This window comes from Ochotona curzoniae, unplaced genomic scaffold (assembly GCF_017591425.1).
Source record: "Ochotona curzoniae isolate NIBS_2020 unplaced genomic scaffold, NIBS_Ocur_1.0 contig_4064, whole genome shotgun sequence".
In the NCBI taxonomy this organism is placed as follows: Eukaryota; Metazoa; Chordata; class Mammalia; order Lagomorpha; family Ochotonidae; genus Ochotona; species Ochotona curzoniae.
Window position 1 is genome coordinate 1603689 of NW_024466107.1, and position 19141 is coordinate 1622829.

Below are 19141 nucleotides of genomic sequence, written 5' to 3' on the forward strand. Positions count from 1 at the left end.
TTCTGATTCTCTTTCTCCATGAACCCTTTGGACGTGCCCCATGCTCAACGCAGGGCGCCGTTGGTGTCAGACAGAGATGTGGGAACAGCTCATTTTCTGTAGTTTGACTGCTCTCCCTCCATGGAGCAATGTGATTCATCCACTTGTTCAACACATTGAATCAGCACCTCCTGCATGCCAGAGTGCTGACACAGAATGCAAAGGATCAACAGGGATTGGCAGGTGCAGCTGGGGGCGAGAGTCATGCCAGTAAAAGGCTGCACCACAGGGACTGCTGCGTGAGTGCCCCTTCGCCAGAAGAACTCCCGCTCAGGCCGAGGAATGGGCAAAGGGTGAGCCCGTAGGCAAGTGGGAGCAGCAGTAACTGAGCTGTCCCCGAGACCAGATGTGGCATCCCAACCATGCAGGTGCATGCACCTGCCGTGGGCTGTAATGATGAAGACCACATCAGGAATGGTCCAGATGCTAACAGAGGAGAGATCAAACACTGGGTCACAAAAGAGGGGTCAGAGCCTTGGGCAGGCTGGCTTAGCCAGCAGATTAGAACAGATGCTCGGATTCTGCACACAGAAGACTTCAAGGCACAGCTCAGAGTCCTGACGGGTCTGATGGTCCGACCCACCAGAACCATTACATCCACATCGATGATTGTGAAACACACCTCATCCAGCTGCCGTGCTGGCGTTTGACCCAGGTGGATCAGGAGCCTCTGAATCCATATGTGGTGTGCGTGTTTTCAGTTCTAGCTGTGGACATGATCAAACGCAGTGCTATTTTTGAGGCGCACACTGAGACCATGTCTGCACAGACTAGGAGAGATAATTGATTACTGATGTCTGCCATGGACATCTAGGAATCAGCAATGAGTGGCCGGCAGCTGCGACTCTCACATTGAACTCTCAGAAAATGCCTTTGATCTACAAATGCTGAAAGTAGGCTCTACGAGAAATGAATACAAAAGAGAAAATTTTTACTAGATTTAGGAATTAACTATTTTAGTTAGTTAGATTGCAGAAAGATCATTTTTTTTCTCTTCAAGTAACTGGAACTTCATATTAATTTTAAAACGTTTTTGTCTCAAGATGTAACATTGGGAAAGTATAAAGCTGTGAGAACTAGGATTCTGAAGACGCCTCCACGGCGCCATGTCTCCTTCGGTGACTGTGTCTCCTGCTCGTCCCCTCTACCCTCCATCAATTACTCCCTCTGTCATTCGTATTTTCACCGCTCCTCTGTATCTCCTTTCAGTTAGCATTTAAGCAGGCTCAAGCAGTTTCTGCATGAAAAAAGAGGAAGTAAAATTTTAGCGGTTGGATTGCTCCCCAACACACCCAGTTCCACAACATGTCCTGTGGTGTCTTCCTCCTCACCTCCACGATCATTTGCTGGCTTTTTATCCATTTTATTCTTATTTGAAATTCCTATTTGATTATTTGGAAAATAATGAGACAAAAATATCCTCCATGCACCAGCCCACTCCCCCAAAGCCTGCAAGCACTTCGAAGCCTGGCATACTCCTGGTTTCCCATGTGGCTGGCAAGCATCCCAGTCCTAAAAGCATCACCTGCTGCTTCCCAGGGTGAGCCGAAATTGAAAGCCGAGCCAGAACTCAAACCCAGGCACTTGGGCCAGGACTGCGGGTATCCCAAGCCATGGCTTAACCACTGTGCCAAGCGCCCACTTCACAGCCGGCCATTTTAAAAGAGCTGCTTGGGCTTGTGTCCCACAACGCTCCTTTCCCATCCTCTCCTCACCGGCTGTGCCCTGCTTCCTGCTACCATCCTATGCTGAAAGCCAGCATTCCCATTTCTACAGCACAACTTTGTCCTGGTGCCACACCCCTCACCTATCTCATTCTATGATTCTGTCCTTCAGCGTGTGTGTCACCTCAGGCTTCAATCCCTGGCTCCATTCCAGCCGACCCTGTGCTCTTTCTCCACCACTGCCTTGCCACCTGCAAGTCTTGGTCTCAACCCAGACTTACCTACATATTCCATAGTACCTGAAAGCACAGTCTCCCAATTTCCACCTTCTCTCCCTTCTTCCTCTTTCACAAACCTGGTTCTCCTTTGCCGTCCCTCATGGATGAGAATTAGTCAAGAAGCAAGTCGGCTGGGTGTTCCTTCTGTGAGTCTCTATTCTAGCTCCATGACCAACCATTCTCCAAGAATCAAACAGGAGCAGGTGTGTCAAGCCTGACTGCCAGGGGTGGCCGCTGAAGAGTCAGTTTCCACTGCACTGCTGTTAACAGCTCTGGCCTCACTGCCATAGCCTTCCTGTTAGTCAGACTGTGGTTACTTCTCTAGAAAGGCACCACCATCCCAACTCCCTGCCCCACCCCCACTCCAAGTCTGACACTTACCTTGATGCCAAAATGAGCTCACTTGAAGCACAGCGCAGAGCCTGTTACATCACACTCCACTTACAAGCCCGTGTCTCTTCCTGATGCAGCCAGTACAATCCTGCGGCAATGCCCAAGGCCTGCTGTGTGTTCAGATGCCAGCCCCCTCACTGTGCCTCTTGACCATAACCCACAAGTGTCACACACAGTAGCCAGGTGAACCACTCACTGGCAGATCCCCTGACAAGCCCAGCTGTCACTAGCTTCCCCGACTTCCCTCTCAGTAGGGGAAAGCCCTCTTCCACAAAGTCTCAGTCCCTGGGCAGATCAAAGGTCTCCTAGTCATGCCCCCCTACATGAAAACACCAACATCTGTCTTGCATCTGGACCATAGCCCATGCCTCCTCAAGGAAACACATTGCATGAGCTCCACTAGCACGAAATGATCAAATGAAACGTCATCCAGCTGACCCTTTGGCTGATTTGAATGTAGAAGGTCCTGAACTAAACTCTCAAGCATTGCTGTAAAGACGGGGGCTTTGGCTCCAGCTGGAAGTGCCTCTGCACAGCTCTCTGCTTCTTCAGCACCTCTGGGCAAGGTTGAAACTGGGCCTGCCGGGGCATAAAACTGACCCTGTCTCCACTCACGTGCAGCTTATGTTCCAGCAGGGAGACAATGTTATACAACATCAGGGAAAGGAAAGAAAGCCATGGAATATGTTGCTCAGATATGGGAGAAGCAAGGGTTGTGGGGATGCAGGGGTAACATTGGAGCTAAGATCAGAACAGTGAGGAAGAGGGCTGCTTGCAACCCAGGAAGACTCTCACGCTGCTTTCGCAACAGGCTGCTGCTGGGCGCTGCAGAGGAAGCTCAGAAGGCACAGGCTGCCTCTGTGTCCTCGTGCGGCCCCGAAGTGTTGCCCTTGGCCCTGAATTATGCAAGATGCCAGAACACAGAGCACGCGTACAGACAAGGGAATTACCCTGCCTGGCTCTGGGAACACTTAGTCCTTTCCTCCTACCTGGACCAGCGCTTTCTCAAACGGCGCCAGCTGGCCTCTGCCTGGCAGAGCATGGTTCGGATGGACCCAGCACTTCCTCAGAAGGAAGCTCAGATTTCCTCCCTGCATTATTCAATCTCCATCCAAAGTAATGAGCATCCATACCCTCTTTCCCATGCACCTGCTTGTCAGATGATCTCTGCTGAAATAAGTCACAGTTCCTCTTCCCCATACCTCCTTCCTTTTGTCATATCTGTCTACAGTATGGACTGCACCCAGTGCTCCCCCTAGGCTGAATGTTTCTGGAACATTCTGGGATTCTGACAGAGAAACTGTAAATGCACGTGCAGGCGTGCGCGCACCCACACACAAGTACACTTCCACTTGCAACACCTGCCAGCAACATCTTCATCCTTGCCAAGCAGCTTCCATCTATCACGCACGTACCTCACTTCTCCAGGACATACGCACCCTTGGTTTACAAACGAGGACACTGATGGTAACAATGGAGCGTGCCTTGAGGAGCTTCGAGGATTCGATAGATCCTGTGTTACGTGTAGCAATGCCTGGTGTGTGGTTAATACTTGCCGATACTCGTTTTTTTCATGAATTTGCCTCTTGATTGCCATTGCCTTTAATTATCCACTGGGTAAAAAGGGAGACAGCATCTTAAACAGCGTGGTGATGAGAAAAGAGCAGCAGGCTGGCTTTCAGAGTGACTTTCACCCCATAACCATTCCCGTGATCAGCTTTTACAAGCCAAACAATTTGTGTTCATCTTTCCTATCCCGCACAACCGAGAAGGATGGAGAAGAGAATGGGGACTGTCCCCTCACTCCTTGCTCTCTGTCCCCCACTCACGCTCTGCAGCTTTTCAGGCACCAGCTCCCCGCAAAACCCCACTGACACCTATTCCAGTATTACAGAGAAGTCAACATGAAGTGATTGTTTTCTTCTTCAAAGCTTACCCCTTCGCTTTCCCTCCTGTCTTCATTTACAATACGATCTCTGTGGAAATACTAAACAAGCTACTTCTCTTAAAAGGCTAACTTTTTGTGTGTTGGCTCGAGTCCCATTTGTTCTGCTTCCAATCCAGCTCCCTGGGCAAGGTGACTCAAATGCTGGGGCCCTGCCACTAATGTGGGAGACCCAGATAGAGTTCCTCATCTCTTGGTCCTGGCTTCACCTGGTCCAGCCTTCGTCATTGAAGCACTGGGAAGAGGAACCAACAGATGGAAGATCTGTCAGCCTGTCTCTATCTCCTCTCTCCAACTCTGACTTTGAAATTGGGATTAAAAAAAAAAAAAGAAATCTGTGCATCGTTTTCTCATGATATGCAATTTCTACAGACTTTTCTCAATCCCTCTTATGCGTGGATTTCAAAGCCTTTGGCACCTGAACTTATCTTTGAACCCCAGTTTTCACAAACATTTTGAGAGGCCCTTGGGTAGCACACAGTGTGTTCATAAAGATGACTTTCTCTTGGGTGGGCTGGCTTCCCGTGCCATGGTCTCTGTCTCTCTTCTAGGCCGTGAGGAAGAGAGGCTGGCCTTAGAAACTGCCCTGATGTACGGGGCCAAAAAAGCCCTCAGCACAGACAGCACCATCAAATCAAAGTCTGACGTGAGTATGAACTTCGAGGTGGAAAATGCCGTGCTGGGGAAAGACTTCAAGCTCACCATCAGCTTCCAGAACAACAGTCCTAACCACTACACCATCTCAGCCTACGTCTCGGGCAACATCGTCTTCTACACTGGTGTCTCCAAAGCAGTGTTCAAGAACGAGACCTTCAGCGTGGTCCTGGAGCCTCGGTCCTGTAAGTTCACAAGTGCTCTCTCACATTCGGTAGCGTTCTGTCCAAGTGCTTCCCTAGAGTTCAGTGATGGTTAGCCATACAGGAAAAGTCTCTCCTTTCGCGGGAGATCCTTAGTGTCCATGCAGACAAGTGGACACTACGGTTTGCCAAGCTCAGAGCCTTGGGAGGTAAAGGTCGTCTGACTTGCTGCTACTTCCAAGTGCAGTTAATGCACAGTAGCATCATCAACCCCTGGGGACCTTGCCAGAAATGCAGCTTCTCAGGTCAGGCCGAACCCTCCAGAATGAGAACCTGCATCCTAGCAGGACTCCCGCAGTCCTGTTTATACCTTTGCTTTCCCTCTGTAACACAAACAGAGGCGGGCTGTTTCCTTAAGCTCATCTGTCTGAAGTCTAGCAGGAGAGTCCATCCTGGGGCCTGCCCCCGGCTTTGCTCTCTCTGCATCTCTCATGGGGGCTCTCTCCCATCTTCCGGCCATTCTGCTTTCTGCATGCAGGTGTGCCTTCTAGCATTTTTGTCCCTCTGTAAACTCAGCAGGTTGGGATTGGCATGCTGCAGCTTGCACTGAGGATGGAAATGTCACCCAATCTCACTTCCTAGGGGAGGGACTGCTATTCAGTTGACATGACAGTTGGCCACACCGCAAGCAAAGCGAGTCAACCAGAAGAAACTGATTATCAGGCAGAGCATGCTGAGTTGGATGGAGCAGGTTGAAGAGGGCCCAAATATTTCTGGGTATTGGATTTCCATTGGCCTGTCATTTGGCACTGAATAGAAAGGAAAAGGATTTGTGTGTGATGAGGAGGGATGGGGTTTCACAGGGATGCAAATGATGATTTTATAAACAAGCAGAGAGGTGGTGGGGACTAATGGACCTCCTCTCCCACGGGATGCCCGAATCACACGACTCAATGATTCTCAAGCATTTCTGGGCTCTGTGTCTCTCCCACTCCACATGCCCTTCCAAAATATAATCTCATAAAAAAGGAAAATTATTCCTAAAAATTCTACTTCCAGGAACCCTGCCCAAATTGAAGAATTCGAGCATTCCTAGCTCCGGAATGTAGTGAGAAATGGAACGATCACCATGGCACTTTCATCTTTATCCTAAGGACTAGGAGAGATAACTCTCACAGAAATGAATAAACATAAAGGGCTTCATCTAAGCTCGTCCACCTGCTGCATGAAAAACTTGGGGTGAGGAGGTGTGAGACAAAGTGGCTTTTCAGAGTACTGGGAGACCAAGGCTTGTCATTTGGCCCGGGGACCTTGTAACCAAGTGCCTTGCAGAACAAGTGTCAGGAGAGAGGTGAAGAGGCACTTAGATACCTGGCCGCCCAAAAGGGCTCAAGAAGAGCAATGCCACTTTGTCCTTGGTTGGTTGACTTTGGCGTTGGGGTATGGCCCAACTGCTCTTGCAAGTTTTTAATAAAGCAGCCATCCTTTCTCTGTGTACCTTATCCCCCGGGCTCCCCCAGGTAAACCACGTGTGTGCAGGAAACCCTGGGGTGACTGACATGTCTGCATGTGGGTGACCCAAGGTTAAGGCAGCAGAGGAAATAACTCAGCTATGAAGGCAGAGGTGCCACACTTTTTCCTTCTGTTTGAAAAGGAGACACTCCCTGAGACTGTTCAGAACAGACAGACACATTGGCTGTTACAGAGCCTGCTCTTTGTAATTAAATCTGTCTGGGAGTAAGGTCTGACTGCATCGCCTGTGAGCTGTGCATCCCTGGGGAAGTCACTTGAGCCATGAGAGCCCTCGCCACTCCTCCTCTGTAGACAGGTTACAGCACAGCCTACACCTGGATCATTGGCTCACTTCTGTGGTTAGTGCTTGTAATGCAGAGCTCTGCTTTGTGGGGATGTACCGATGCCCACCCTCACAAAGTCTCTGCTCTTATAAGGGAGAATCAGACAATAAGCCATCAAGCAAGTGAATATATAATAGGGCTATATGTGTCATTGAGAAAGGGAAAGACTGGGGCCACTTAAGGAGACCAGTGATGTTGGAGCAAATCCTTCCAATAGAGGGGCATTTAACAGAGACCTGACAGAGGGGCAGGATAAGCATTCCAGCCATGAGACAATGCATGCAAAGATCCTGGGGTCACAGCATGTCTGATGTGTCTGAGGAGCAGCAAGGGGGAGTAAGGGCAGCGAGTGAGAAAGTGGTGTGTACATGCCATGCACAGGAAGGATTTCAGCTTTGCTTGGCAGTGAGCTGGCAAACCATTGGAAGGCACCGTGCTGACGTGTGGCATGATTCAGGGCTGCTGCACTGAAATGAGAGGACAGGGCATGTAGGCTAGAGTCCGGAGAGGACACCGTTGCGAGTTTGCAGCTGAGGCTGGTGCAGGTCATGGGGGGGGGGGGGGGAGCTCGTCAGACCCAGCACATCCTGCATCAGAGCTCACCTGTATGTCTGCAGGTGGGAGTGGAGGAGGAAACTAAATGAGGTCCTGTGGGTAAAGTGCTTTGCAAGTGATGGGCTCTCCAGAGATGTCATTTTCCTTTGTCTTGGGAAACTCAGACAGCCAAAATGAGTTGAGGTGGTTAAGGTCATAGCCAGCCGTAAAAGGCATAGCAAATAAGGGAACCCAGATCCTGGCCAAGCAATGGAAGAGAGCCTGTTAGGGCCCCACATGAATCTGACTTCCCTAACTCATGCTCTTAGTATCTGCAGTCCAGCACAAGTCCCTGGACAGGGACTTCAACACCAGCCCTTACTCTACCTCTCACTTGCCTCCTTTCTCTCCAGTTAAGTGCTGGGCTTATGTAAGTGCACTGGACTGTCATGACATATTCTCCTCCTTGGTCACTGATGTGGGGAGTGCTGACCAAGCCTCAGCACAGGCTGGCTTTGACACAGTGCCACCCACCCTGCCACCCCAGGGCTTGTCCTGAATAACCTACAGAGAGCTGGAGTCTCTTCCTTTCTGGGCCCTGCAGGTGAGTGGCATTAATTACATGCAAGGAGCTGCTAGCTGAAATGGAAAATCCATTGCAAGATATTGCAGACAGTCACACCATCGCTCCAGACCTTGATCAAGCAGTCTTCGATGCCTCTGTGGTGAAGAAAGTTTTGCAAGTAGAATGGGAGGCATACTTTCCAGAATGGTGATGAAAGGCAATGTGTGGGCTCAAATCAGCTTGGGAGATTTGAATAACTTAAGCCTCCCAGTACCTTCAAAGGTGCTATCATTTCTACTTGGCTATATTTAGTTTTCTTTGCTTTTTGGAAAAGAGCTGAGGCAGCTCCAGCCTGTGTCTCCCCTGGCTTTCCCCAGACACCGTAAATGATGTTGGCAGCAGCCCAGCTCCACCACTCAGAGTGAAAATCTATTCCTCCTTCTCTTGCCACGTTTAATAAACTTTATCTAGAACAATTTCTTGTGCAGTGGCAAAACACAGCACTTACATAACGTCCTATTTCAGGAGCACTGTTCTCTTGGGCTTGAAACACAGCCCAGTTTCTTTAGTGCTACGATTTGGAGAATGTTCTACCTCTGGGAAGAAAGGAGCGAGGGTGGGGGCAGGCTGGTCCTGATGCCAACATGGAGAAATGGGTAAGAAATGGCCAGCCACAGCCCACCGGCCCTAAAGCAGCCTCGCAGTCACACACAGGCTGCTAGAAACAGCCAGAGGAAGCTCATGTTGGCTGTTACCATCCCAGGGAGCCGCCAGAGGCAAAATAAGATTTGCCACGTGGCTGCACCATCTGTCCAGATTTGGGGACACAGAAATCAGGGCACAGTTGCTCATCTGAGGCTGTCTCCACTGGAGACAGAGCCTCATTCATCTGGACTGTGAGAGCCACGGGAGGAGAAGAGGGCAGGCTCGGATCTAAGGAAGGCAGTGTGAACATCTCATCAAGACAGAGTAGATCTCAGGAGCTGAGGTCAAGCAGAGCCACAGCCTGAGAAAAGATGGCTGTCAAAGGAAAAGCGATGCCCCAGGAGTCGAACAAGCCTGCATTGTCGGGGCGGGGCTTCCCACTCAGCAGCAGCACTGGCAACTGAGGCTGGCTCTGCATGCTGTGCGTTCTGTCCTGGGCACTGTAGGGTATTCAAGCAGCCCACACAGCGCAGGAGCAACCCCCTCCCACCATTGTGGTGACAGCCCAGAAGGTCTCCATCCCTTTGTGGAGGACAGTTGACCCCCAGGAACTTCCACCAGTCTGCAATGACCAAGGTTTCCACATTTCCAGGACTCAATCCATCGCAAGCCCACTTCACTCTGTCTTAACCCCACCTCTTCTCCATAGAAGCCTCTCAGAGCATCCCTCACTGGAACACACGTCACCTGGGGTCTCATTCAAATGCAGACTCCGACTCAAGGAATCAGATAGGGTCTGAGAACAGTCATCGCTAATAAGTTCCCAGGTGATGGTGGCACTGTAGACCCTGTGAGGAGCTGCCAGAGCTCACCTGAGAAGCAGGATCTCTTGTGGGGCTGACTGGGCAGGGTTGGTGACCCGGGCTGCTGGAGCGATGCTCTTCCACCTCAGCTGCACTTTAAAGTCAACCTCCAAACTCATTTGATTAGTCTTGGGCAAGCTCCAGCATGGCAGGTGGTTAGACATCTCCAGATGATGGTGATGTGGACCCAATGATCTTCAGTCAGAGAACTGGAGGCTGCCACCGCACCTACGCATCAGCAAGGACACTTGCACGGTCACGCTCAAGCAGAGGTCCTGCATGGCCTCCTGGTCTGCATGCAGCTCAGGTGTGTGAGTGCCCTTGCACTAATGATGTTGGCGTGAGCATCCTCACCTGTGCAACAGCTGTCACTTAGGAGCCCTGGGAGTCTTGAGTACCTGCTGCTGCCCAGGGATCATGTCATCCTTCTTACGGGACTTTTGTTCAACATTGTGGCTAAAAACAAACTGCCTTCTGCAATTAAACTGTTAGCCACGGAGGCCATTTCCTCCAATAGTTCCTACAGAAAGAATGAACCTTTGGCAAAACTGGGGTCAGAACAGCAAAGATGTTAGTTCTCTAAATGCGTATGAAGTCTGTGACCAGAGCATGAGTCACTCATTGGCCTGCTGGGTCGGCCAGCTGACAGAGCAGCACAGGCACCTGTCAACCAGGTGGCCCCCTGCTCAACCTGCAGAACTACCCTTTGCTCTCTGGAGATGGAAAGAAGAGAGAAAGTGTGCCTGAGCTACAAGCCAGAACACCCCATCCTCACCCGAGATGGTAGCTGGAGGAGACCCAGACCCACTCTCAGGTCTGACGTCAGGGACTTGACAGAGTCTGTGACTGACTCCGAGTTCTTCTGTAAACTGCGAGTAGGAGCAGGGATTGGGCCTTGGATGGAAAGGAGTTTCCATGGCTTCTTTCTCTCTCAGAGAAAGCATGATGTCAGATAGGCTCACAAGGAGCTGGGGAGGGAATATGGGGCACCCCAAGGACCAGGTGTTGGGGGGAACAGGCTTGCCCATCATGGCCTGTGACCTGGGAGAGAGAGTTCTTACTCCCCCAGGGGCCAGCGTATGAAAGGGTGGCCTTGGACGTCACTGCTCCCCGTCGGCCTTCCTTGGTGTATCTCTGCCAAGGCTCCACTTTGCACATCTTTGCTGTGATGTTCTAGTTCACTGCAGCAAACGCACTGTGTCTCTGGCAAGCTTTCAGCGACCAGGAAATGTCCACCACGTTCTTCCTCTACCTGAGAAATAGCAGCATCCATCCCCAGTTGACTCCTCACCTTTGCCTCCTGGTGGTCGCTGTGCCAATACAGCAAGAGTGCTGGGGGAGGTCAGAGAGAGAGGGGAAATGGGGAGAGGGGAAGCCGACTTCATCTCAGGTCTTGATGCCTGGTCTGTTTGCTGTTCTTCCGGCCAGTCAAAACCGAGGAAGTGTTGGTCAGAGCCGGCGAATACATGGGCCAGCTGCTGGAGCAGGCGTCCCTGCACTTCTTCGTCACAGCTCGTGTCAATGAGACCAAGGATGTGCTGGCCGACCAGAGATCCGTTATGCTCACGATCCCCAAGGTCGTCATCAAGGTCAGTCTCATCTGCAACGAGGGAAAGGACAGGGTCTTGATGAGGCACCTGGGCTTGATGTGTGAGGGGAGAGTATGTGCTGCACCCCTCACCCTCCTCCAAAAACAACTAAAATAACGCAGTCAGGATCCTCTTGTTCTTTGAAAGAAGCAAACTGCCCTATTTATAGACATGCACAGATAACACTTTCCTCTTCTCTCCCAGATTTAAATATATAGATGTGGCTGCAGATACAAATATAACCTGTGGGTATAAACACACTTGTGGAGGAAGATAAAGATGTGTAATGCATCCAGACTTAGAACTTTGAGTGTCTCCAGAATAAAGTAGGTCAGGCGTGCCACAAGATACGTGGTGTGCCAGCAGTGGCTGCCTCTCGCCTGCATCTTAGGCAGGAATCTGTTCCTAGGGCACAGTCGTGTACACTGGAATGCACAAGGGATAGCTTAATGATGATGACTTTTCGTATAGGTATGCTCCTTGCAACCACCAGCCAGATGAAGAAGTCAAGGATTGCTTTGCTTTTTTTAATTTGAGAAGGAGACATCCCAAGAGATACAAAGACAAAGGGAAAAAAAAGAGGTCCCACCTACTGGTTTATTTTCCAAATGTCTGCCCCAGGGTGAAGCTGTGAATAAGCAGATACATCCAAGTTTCCCAAATCAGTGATAGGAAACCAATCACTCGCCCATCACCATGCTTCTCGGGGTCTGTATTAGTGCAAAGCGGGAGTTTTAAGTGCAGGAATCTGATATAAGATACATGTTAGCCAGTGCCTTAGCCACAGATTGAACATCTATCCTGAGAAAGAGACAACTCCTAACACCCAAGGAAGATTCCCCAAACCTTTTCCAATTGATCTCCCCATCTGCCATGAAAAAGTTTTCCATCACCACAGGTTTGCCTTTGCTTTAAGTCCGTACTTGCAATGGGACCCCTCCATTTACCACCACAAACCTCTGCTCAGATGGCTCTGGCCACTTGGCAAGGAAGAGTCTAGTGCAGATGCAAATGAAAAATGAGCACTGGAGCCAGAGCTGTGGTTTCTGCTGGCCTCATTGGCCACGTCCCTGGGATCCTTCTTGACCCTTGACGCAGGAACCTTACAGCTCTGGCAGGAGAGTGACATCGCACCGCAGACCTTACCCAGTGCTCAGAGACCCTCCCCAGCCTACACAGAATGTTCTTGAAGTGACTAAGCGATGGGCACAGAGCCTGCAAAGCTGTACTCCTCTAAAGTTAGACACATCCAAGTTTTTCTAAAGTCAGTCATGCTTCATCCCACCCCAGAAGCAGTGGGGGAGGCAGGGGCCTTGGTTCTTGTGAATCATCGACTGTGAATCATCTACAGCATGAATAACTGGTGTGTGGCATCTACAGTACAGCCTTCCCGGATCCTGACTGGGTTGCAGACAGCTATCAAAACACGAGGCATGCATGGCTGCCATCCCAGCACTCAAGAACCTTTCGCCTCTTCTTTTTGCCATGTGAGGAAACTGGAGAATGAAGAGGCCCAACATGACACAACCAGCAAATGAGGCCTCTAACCAGGGCAATCCAGTATGGAATCTGGTCCTACAGAAGACACAAGGATCTCCCCACAAGGCCTCCATCCACCCTTCAAGACTTAGTGCCCCTCAGAGGCAGAGAACACCAGGCCTTCTTCCCTAGACAGGCCAAAGCATTGTTTCCATCCCACCCCAGTCATCGCTCAGTACAGCACTGTCCACAAAGAGGTGTTAGGAGCTGGAATAAAAATGCAAAGGCACAGAATTTGCAGGCTAAATCAGAAACATGAAAATGCAGATACGGAGGCATGAAGGTTTCTCGTTAGGTACTCCCTTGGGCATGAGAGCGTGAATTCAGCCACGTGGGGTACAGGGCACCAAGGCCTGGATGTGCCTGCCCTCCACGCCTTGCATGTAAATGCCGCTGTCCCTGCTGACTCTCCCTAGACACAGCCCCTCTTGCAGCTGCTTGTGGAGACATGGAGCAGGATCCATGTACCACTCAGTCCTGAGCCCTTCCCAGCAGAAGCTCAACCTCAGTGCACACCTCATTACGAAGCTAAGACTTGTCCCTGCCCAGGTCTCCAGAGAGCCTCTCCAAGCTGTGATGTGCTCAAACCACAGCAAAAAAATCAGCCTTAAATCGCACCACTGATAAGAAGTGTGGCGTGTGCGGAGGAAATTGCTAGCTTTGAACTTTGGGGCTTTATTCATTCGAAGGACTGTCTTCTGCGTTTACTTCAATTGCCTAGGTGTGGAATCAGAGCCACCTTCTCCTGCGGGTGAGTGGAAGTGGGCAGGGAAGGATGAGCTTTGCAGAGCTGTTTCATTGTATTTGGATTTCCACAAAGAGATCCCGGGCCATTTGCCTGGGATTGAACATGACGGTGAATGGAAATTTGGGCTCTGTCCAGTACCGAGCTTGTTTTTGAAAGGCAAGAGGTCTGCAGCACCTTCGCAGAAACTGTCCCTGAACTGTTAGCTCTAAGGATAAACCAGATCCAAACCAGGGAGGAGTTTCTGTGGAAAACACCCTCCACCCCTCAGACCAGCAGGTGTCACTGAGTTGGGAAAGGATCCTCCAGGAAACTCTGACCAGTGGCCTGGTGTCCTGGAATGTGCACAGCTGTCCAGATGCAATCTGAAAATAATGCAGGGAGAGGAAGGAGGCTACAGGGGAAGAAGTCAGAAAGGAGGAGGAAGTGAGCAGAGAGAAGTGTGCGGAGTAAGATAATTTCCAGTTGAAATGTTGCACAGGAGACCTCAGGGACATGAGTCAGATGCCTTGCATAAAGCAAAAATTGGAGAAGGAGCTAAAAGCACTAAAAATGAAAGCCCTTGATGGTTCAGAGGCCCACGATTATCTTAGGAATCTTTCCTCCATGTCTCTGATCCTGGAATGGTCTCACAGCTGACTATAACTCTCAAGGATACTATGGCTGAATCTGACAGACACAAGAAAAACAAGACAGAAGGCAAGAGATGAGGGGCACGGGACCCTGACAGTGAGCAGGCCACAGAAGGGACATGGTCAGCACAGAAACAACACCCATCGCTGCTGGGCCAAGGTACTTCAAAACATTGATGGAAAAGTGGCAGGAAGACATGTTCATTGTGGTGCATGGTACCGTGAAGTTCACACACTACCTTAGTTGATCCCCATTATCACACTCTGAGGTGGGTATTACTGTAATCCCATTTGTCAAGTGGAAAAATGGAGAGACCCAGTTCTTCAGTGTGTAGTGATTAAAACATGAACACTGTAACCAACTTATCTAAGTTCAAAACTTATTCTCTCAGTGTACTGATTGTGCAACCCTGGACAAGCCCCTGAGCCTCTCGTGGGGTTTCCTCCCCTGTAAGATCATGGTGCCACTGGTTCCTAGGGTGCTTGAGTATTTAATGGGTAGTGCCTGAGTCACAGAGCACCCAGGAAGCATTGGCTATTGCTACTCTCACCTTCATCCAAGTGCCACTTTCCCACGTTCACACACCTGATTAGGGATGAAAGCTAAGCTTCTTTAATCCAGAATTTTCTGACCTGAAAGTCCGTGCAGCTAGACATGAGTCTTTGTTACCCTCACACTGGCACAGAGCTGGTGATCACTTCAGGAGAGATCACAGGAGCCTGAGTGGGGGTTGTGGAGCAAGGGGAGTTAGGGCTGGGCAGTGACAGGTGATCCTGAATGAATGAACAACATTCTACTAGCAAAGGTGCACAAAGATAAGAAGGGGGAAGAACGTGAGAGAAGAGGGGTAGAGAGCAGTCAGAAGCCTACTTAGCTGGAGTGGGTCCAGGCAAGTTGGGGATGAGTGGAGCTGGCTGGAGAGGGGTAGCATGGAGTCATTTAGAGGAGAGCCTAACATGCTTGGATGGGAGCACTGCAGTCTGCTTTGCTTGTGGCATGAGTGGAGTCTGCAGACCATGAATGCCACATTGTTACCCACTCTGCCCTCCCCCAAAGCTTTCACCCAAAGTACTGTCTTCCTCTGGGAATCCCACGCTCAACCTGGGGCCTGGGGTTTCCAGCTTTGTTTCCAGATTGGAGGAGCAAATCTAGGCCAACATGGAGCAGCAGCAGCAGGCCCATGGCCTGAGTCTAAATTCTCATCAACCGCAGAACGCAGTCCACTGACTTCACGTTCCTGCATTCGTGTGGGCCCCATCTTGGCTTTCCTTTGTCCTCACAGCCGTAAAGATGGGGTTAAGGAAAAACTGTGCTCCCAGTGGACTATTCCTGTCACCCACCACGCATGAGTCATGGCGTGATCCTCATGTGGAAAAATGGAAGAGAGAAACATCCATTAAACTTTAATGAGCACACTCTTTCCCCACACTATCAAAATATTTTGATGAGAAAAATATATTTTATTAAAAGCAGACGTAAAAGCTTCCTCTGCTCTCCCATGTGTTGATGGTTATAAGATGCTTTAAGTCAGCAAAAGGCTCTTTGGCATTTTAAATTTTAATGAACAGCTGGTTTGGGGAGAAGCGGGGAGCAGTGGAGGGAGTCGAGTTGGACTCTGTGGCTCGCAGCCGGGACACAGCCTTCTGATGGGGTCTCCTCATATCAGCAAGCAGTGTTACAGCCAGAGCTGGAGACCCAGGCTGGGTGGGAATCAGGCATTCCAACGCCCTTGCTAAGCACCCTACCATGGTGCCTTGGTAACTTAGCCGCCGCCTATGTACAAAGGGGCAGTAATCGTAATGATGTCATTGGATAATTGGATGGATATTGAGGTAATATCTACAAATAACTTAGTATAGTGTGCTAATAATAGTAAGTACTTGGGGAAGATGAGCCCTGCTATTAACTTGTACCACTCACGCCTAGTCATCTGTTCTCTGCCTCCTGCTTGCCCCCCTCAAGTCCCCTCTCTTTCTCTCTCCCTCTTCCATCTCATCCACACCCACTGTGTCTGAGATCCAAGGCCTCTTTTTGCAAAGTGAATAGCACTGACAGTGACGCTGCTTCTCCTGCTATTAACTGTGAGCACTCTGTAAGACACACACTGGTGAGGTTTGCACCTGCAGTGATGACAACCATCGCAGCACCTGGGAGGTGTTGGGACGTATTCCTCCATCTCTGTCTCCCAGTCCAGAGACTCCTCCGACAGCCACATCCCTGAGGACTGGTTAGGGCAGCAAGAGACCCAATGCCCTTAGGAGAACATGATCCCATGAACCTGCTGAATCTGGTCAGAGGGTATCAAGTCCCTGTGTCACTTCACGAGGACCGTCAGGCAAGAAACCTGGTCGGGAAGATGGCCGTGTGCCTCAGATAACCTCTGTTGGGTAGCTGCCGTCTAGCTCAGCTCAGCAGCCTGCCCAGAATGACCACCACATACGAATTTTCTCATGTAAGCGTAGTACAACACTTTAAAAATTACAACCATGAACCCACAGATGCCCTCAAGTAAAAAAAAAAAAAATGAAGCACTTAAAGTGAGAATAATTGATCATCGCCAGGGATTTGCGAGCGTTCTTTTGCTCCTTACTGTTGAGTAAAAGAAGCCGCCAGTGTTTACTCGTCTCTTTGTTTAGTCCCTGACTCGTTTATTACTTCATTTTTGTTTCAATTCATTCTACTTGTTGTTGCCTACTGTATAAGTCAGCTGTAACAAATGCCAAGAGCTTTAAAAATCATCAGAGTGTAACTCCACTTCGAGAGCCTTCTTACTGACTTGGTCACGGGAACGAGCAGGACGCGCTGGCCTCTCCTCTCAGTCCTGGTCAACCATGTCCAGCACCATGAACCCATTACTTTAGCTGAGTCTGAATCCACTTTTACAGACCAGGGGTGCCCCTTCTGGAGGGACAGTGCGTGGGCTCCAGGAGGAAGTTTCATCCATAGACATCAAGTTCCACTGCAGGTCTATCCGTTGTACAAGATGAGTGGACAGTGCAGCTCACGCATCACTGTCGGTGCTTGGAGAGGGTGCAAGGACCTTGCCCTGGGTGACTCCTCCAGCCTGGCACTCAGAAATGCAGACTCTGTTCATTAGGAGGAAGAGACAGGACGGGGTGACAAGCCCAGCCTCACTCCCTCACTTCTCAGCAGGCCCCATAGCAGCCCCTGGAGAACGCCCCTTTTCTACCTTGTGCAGATGTCCTCAGCCCCACATCCAGATCTTTTCTGATTCCAGACAAGGCTTGCTTTCCTCGACAGTGGCCCTAGTGTTTCATTCTATGTGGAGCCTTACACACCTATGATTTGACTTTGGGATCCTCTTCGTTCCCCTGTGGCTCCCAGTGCCCAAAGGCCCATCTTTTAACAGAGTGTGACGAGGTGCTGTGCTGGGTGTGAAGCCCCAGTTCCTCAATTCACGTGCCTTTATCCTGGAGGACAAAGTAAAACTGGGGGCGAGGGTGACGTCAGGCTCAGCAAGGGGGGTGCTTGTTGGGCTCTGTCTGCTGGTGGCAGAACCTAGGGAGCAGCAGTGATGGCTGGTGGAACTGGGTTCCTGTTACCCAGCAAGGGGACTTTGTGCTACTGACTTAGGACTTCTAACACTCAACCGCTGTGGGTCTTCGGGAAGTGAGCTAGCAGCTAGGAGACCCCTCCCTCTCAAATTAGAAAGCAAAAAATTTAAAAACAGCATTAAGGAAAACCCTTAAGAAGTAATGAATGCCCCAAGGTGGTGAGCAACAGCTCTCTTATTGAGTGAACAATTGCATTTCGTTTCTTGTGGGCCCAAATGGCTAATGCTTTTCATATAGCACACTCCAGCCACCTCAGCCCTCAGGATCTCCAAGTGAACCGGACACAGCCCACAATGACAGCTACAGCCCGGGAGCTGGACCTCTTCGTTTTGACCCATGGTGCTCAGAGAGGAGGGGTCTCCTCCCCAGTGCCTGGGAATCTAAATCAACATCACTCCCATGGGGGCATTTACTGAGGAGGATTTTAGGTCACCCTGGCAACATTCCCTCCCTTGGAGCTCAGAAAGCACAAATGTCACTGTGTTTCCCCAAATGCATTGACTCATCCCAAGACTCACCTAAGAAACCAAGTCCCAGAGAGCTCAAGCGGCTTACTCAAGGACACGCAGCTGGCAGCCTCTGAGTCCAGCTCATGTCCTCTATAGCTTCACCCAGAGGAAAATCACTGCCCGGACCGCAGGCAACCCAGCTGTGTCTCACAGTGTCCCAGAATACCTGCAGGGAAAATCCAAGACTCTGTGGGACCCCGTTGGGTGGGCCTCTGAGCAGGTGAACCCAGAGGGAGCATCACCTGCTCTGGTGGCGGGCTCTCCACCCCTCACTGGCTGGGGGTCACGGAGGGTCATGCCACAGAGTGGGGCAACAGGAGGCCTCATCTGAGTCTCTGTGTGTGTGCGTAGCTCCAAGCTCCACGGTGTGTGTTTCTTCTCTCCTTCTCACAATGGCCATGAAGCAATGAGCATTGAGAAGGAAAACAAGAAATCACCATTAACTGGGGTACTTTACCTGCAATTTCTTCTATACATTCCCTGTTGCTATTTTTTAATCTGTAAAAGAGACACACATACCAAGAAAAACATCTAGAATAACATCTCATCGACCTGGCAAGTAATCACACCACTTTTTTTTTTTAATAATATCTCTATCTTAACTCTAAATAGAAAATGAAATTATCACCCAGGAATACATATCAGGGCCCCAAGGTCACACTGTCACATCTTACTCGGGAAAGCAAATGCTTTCCCCATAAAAGCAAAAAGCAAAAGGTACATGGTAGAGGTATTTTCAAATTTAGCTCAGGGTCAACTTACAACCGTTGACCTCAGTGAATGGCTTAGTGGTGATATAAAAAGGTAACTTCTGCAAATGATTCTTCAGTGGACTTCAGAAAATAAAAGTGCTATTCCAGCTTTTACAAAGTTACTATTTTTGCCTCCCTTCTTTCAGAGATCAGTGTATGTTGGGCTTAAAGATGAATGTTCTCAAGTCAGAAGGACCTAGATTTCTGTCTGAGTTGGCTC

General features: G+C 50.0%; 1 protein-coding gene across 1 annotated transcript in view; it reads left to right on the forward strand.

Moving 5' to 3' along the window:
• The window catches only part of F13A1 (coagulation factor XIII A chain), a 146580-nt gene that overhangs the window by 115536 nt on the left and 11903 nt on the right, over window positions 1-19141 (forward strand). The window contains exons 12-13 of the mRNA XM_040984026.1: window positions 4871-5158; window positions 11008-11168. Coding sequence (XP_040839960.1) covers window positions 4871-5158; window positions 11008-11168 — 449 coding nt within the window. The remainder of the gene's footprint in view (window positions 1-4870; window positions 5159-11007; window positions 11169-19141) is intronic.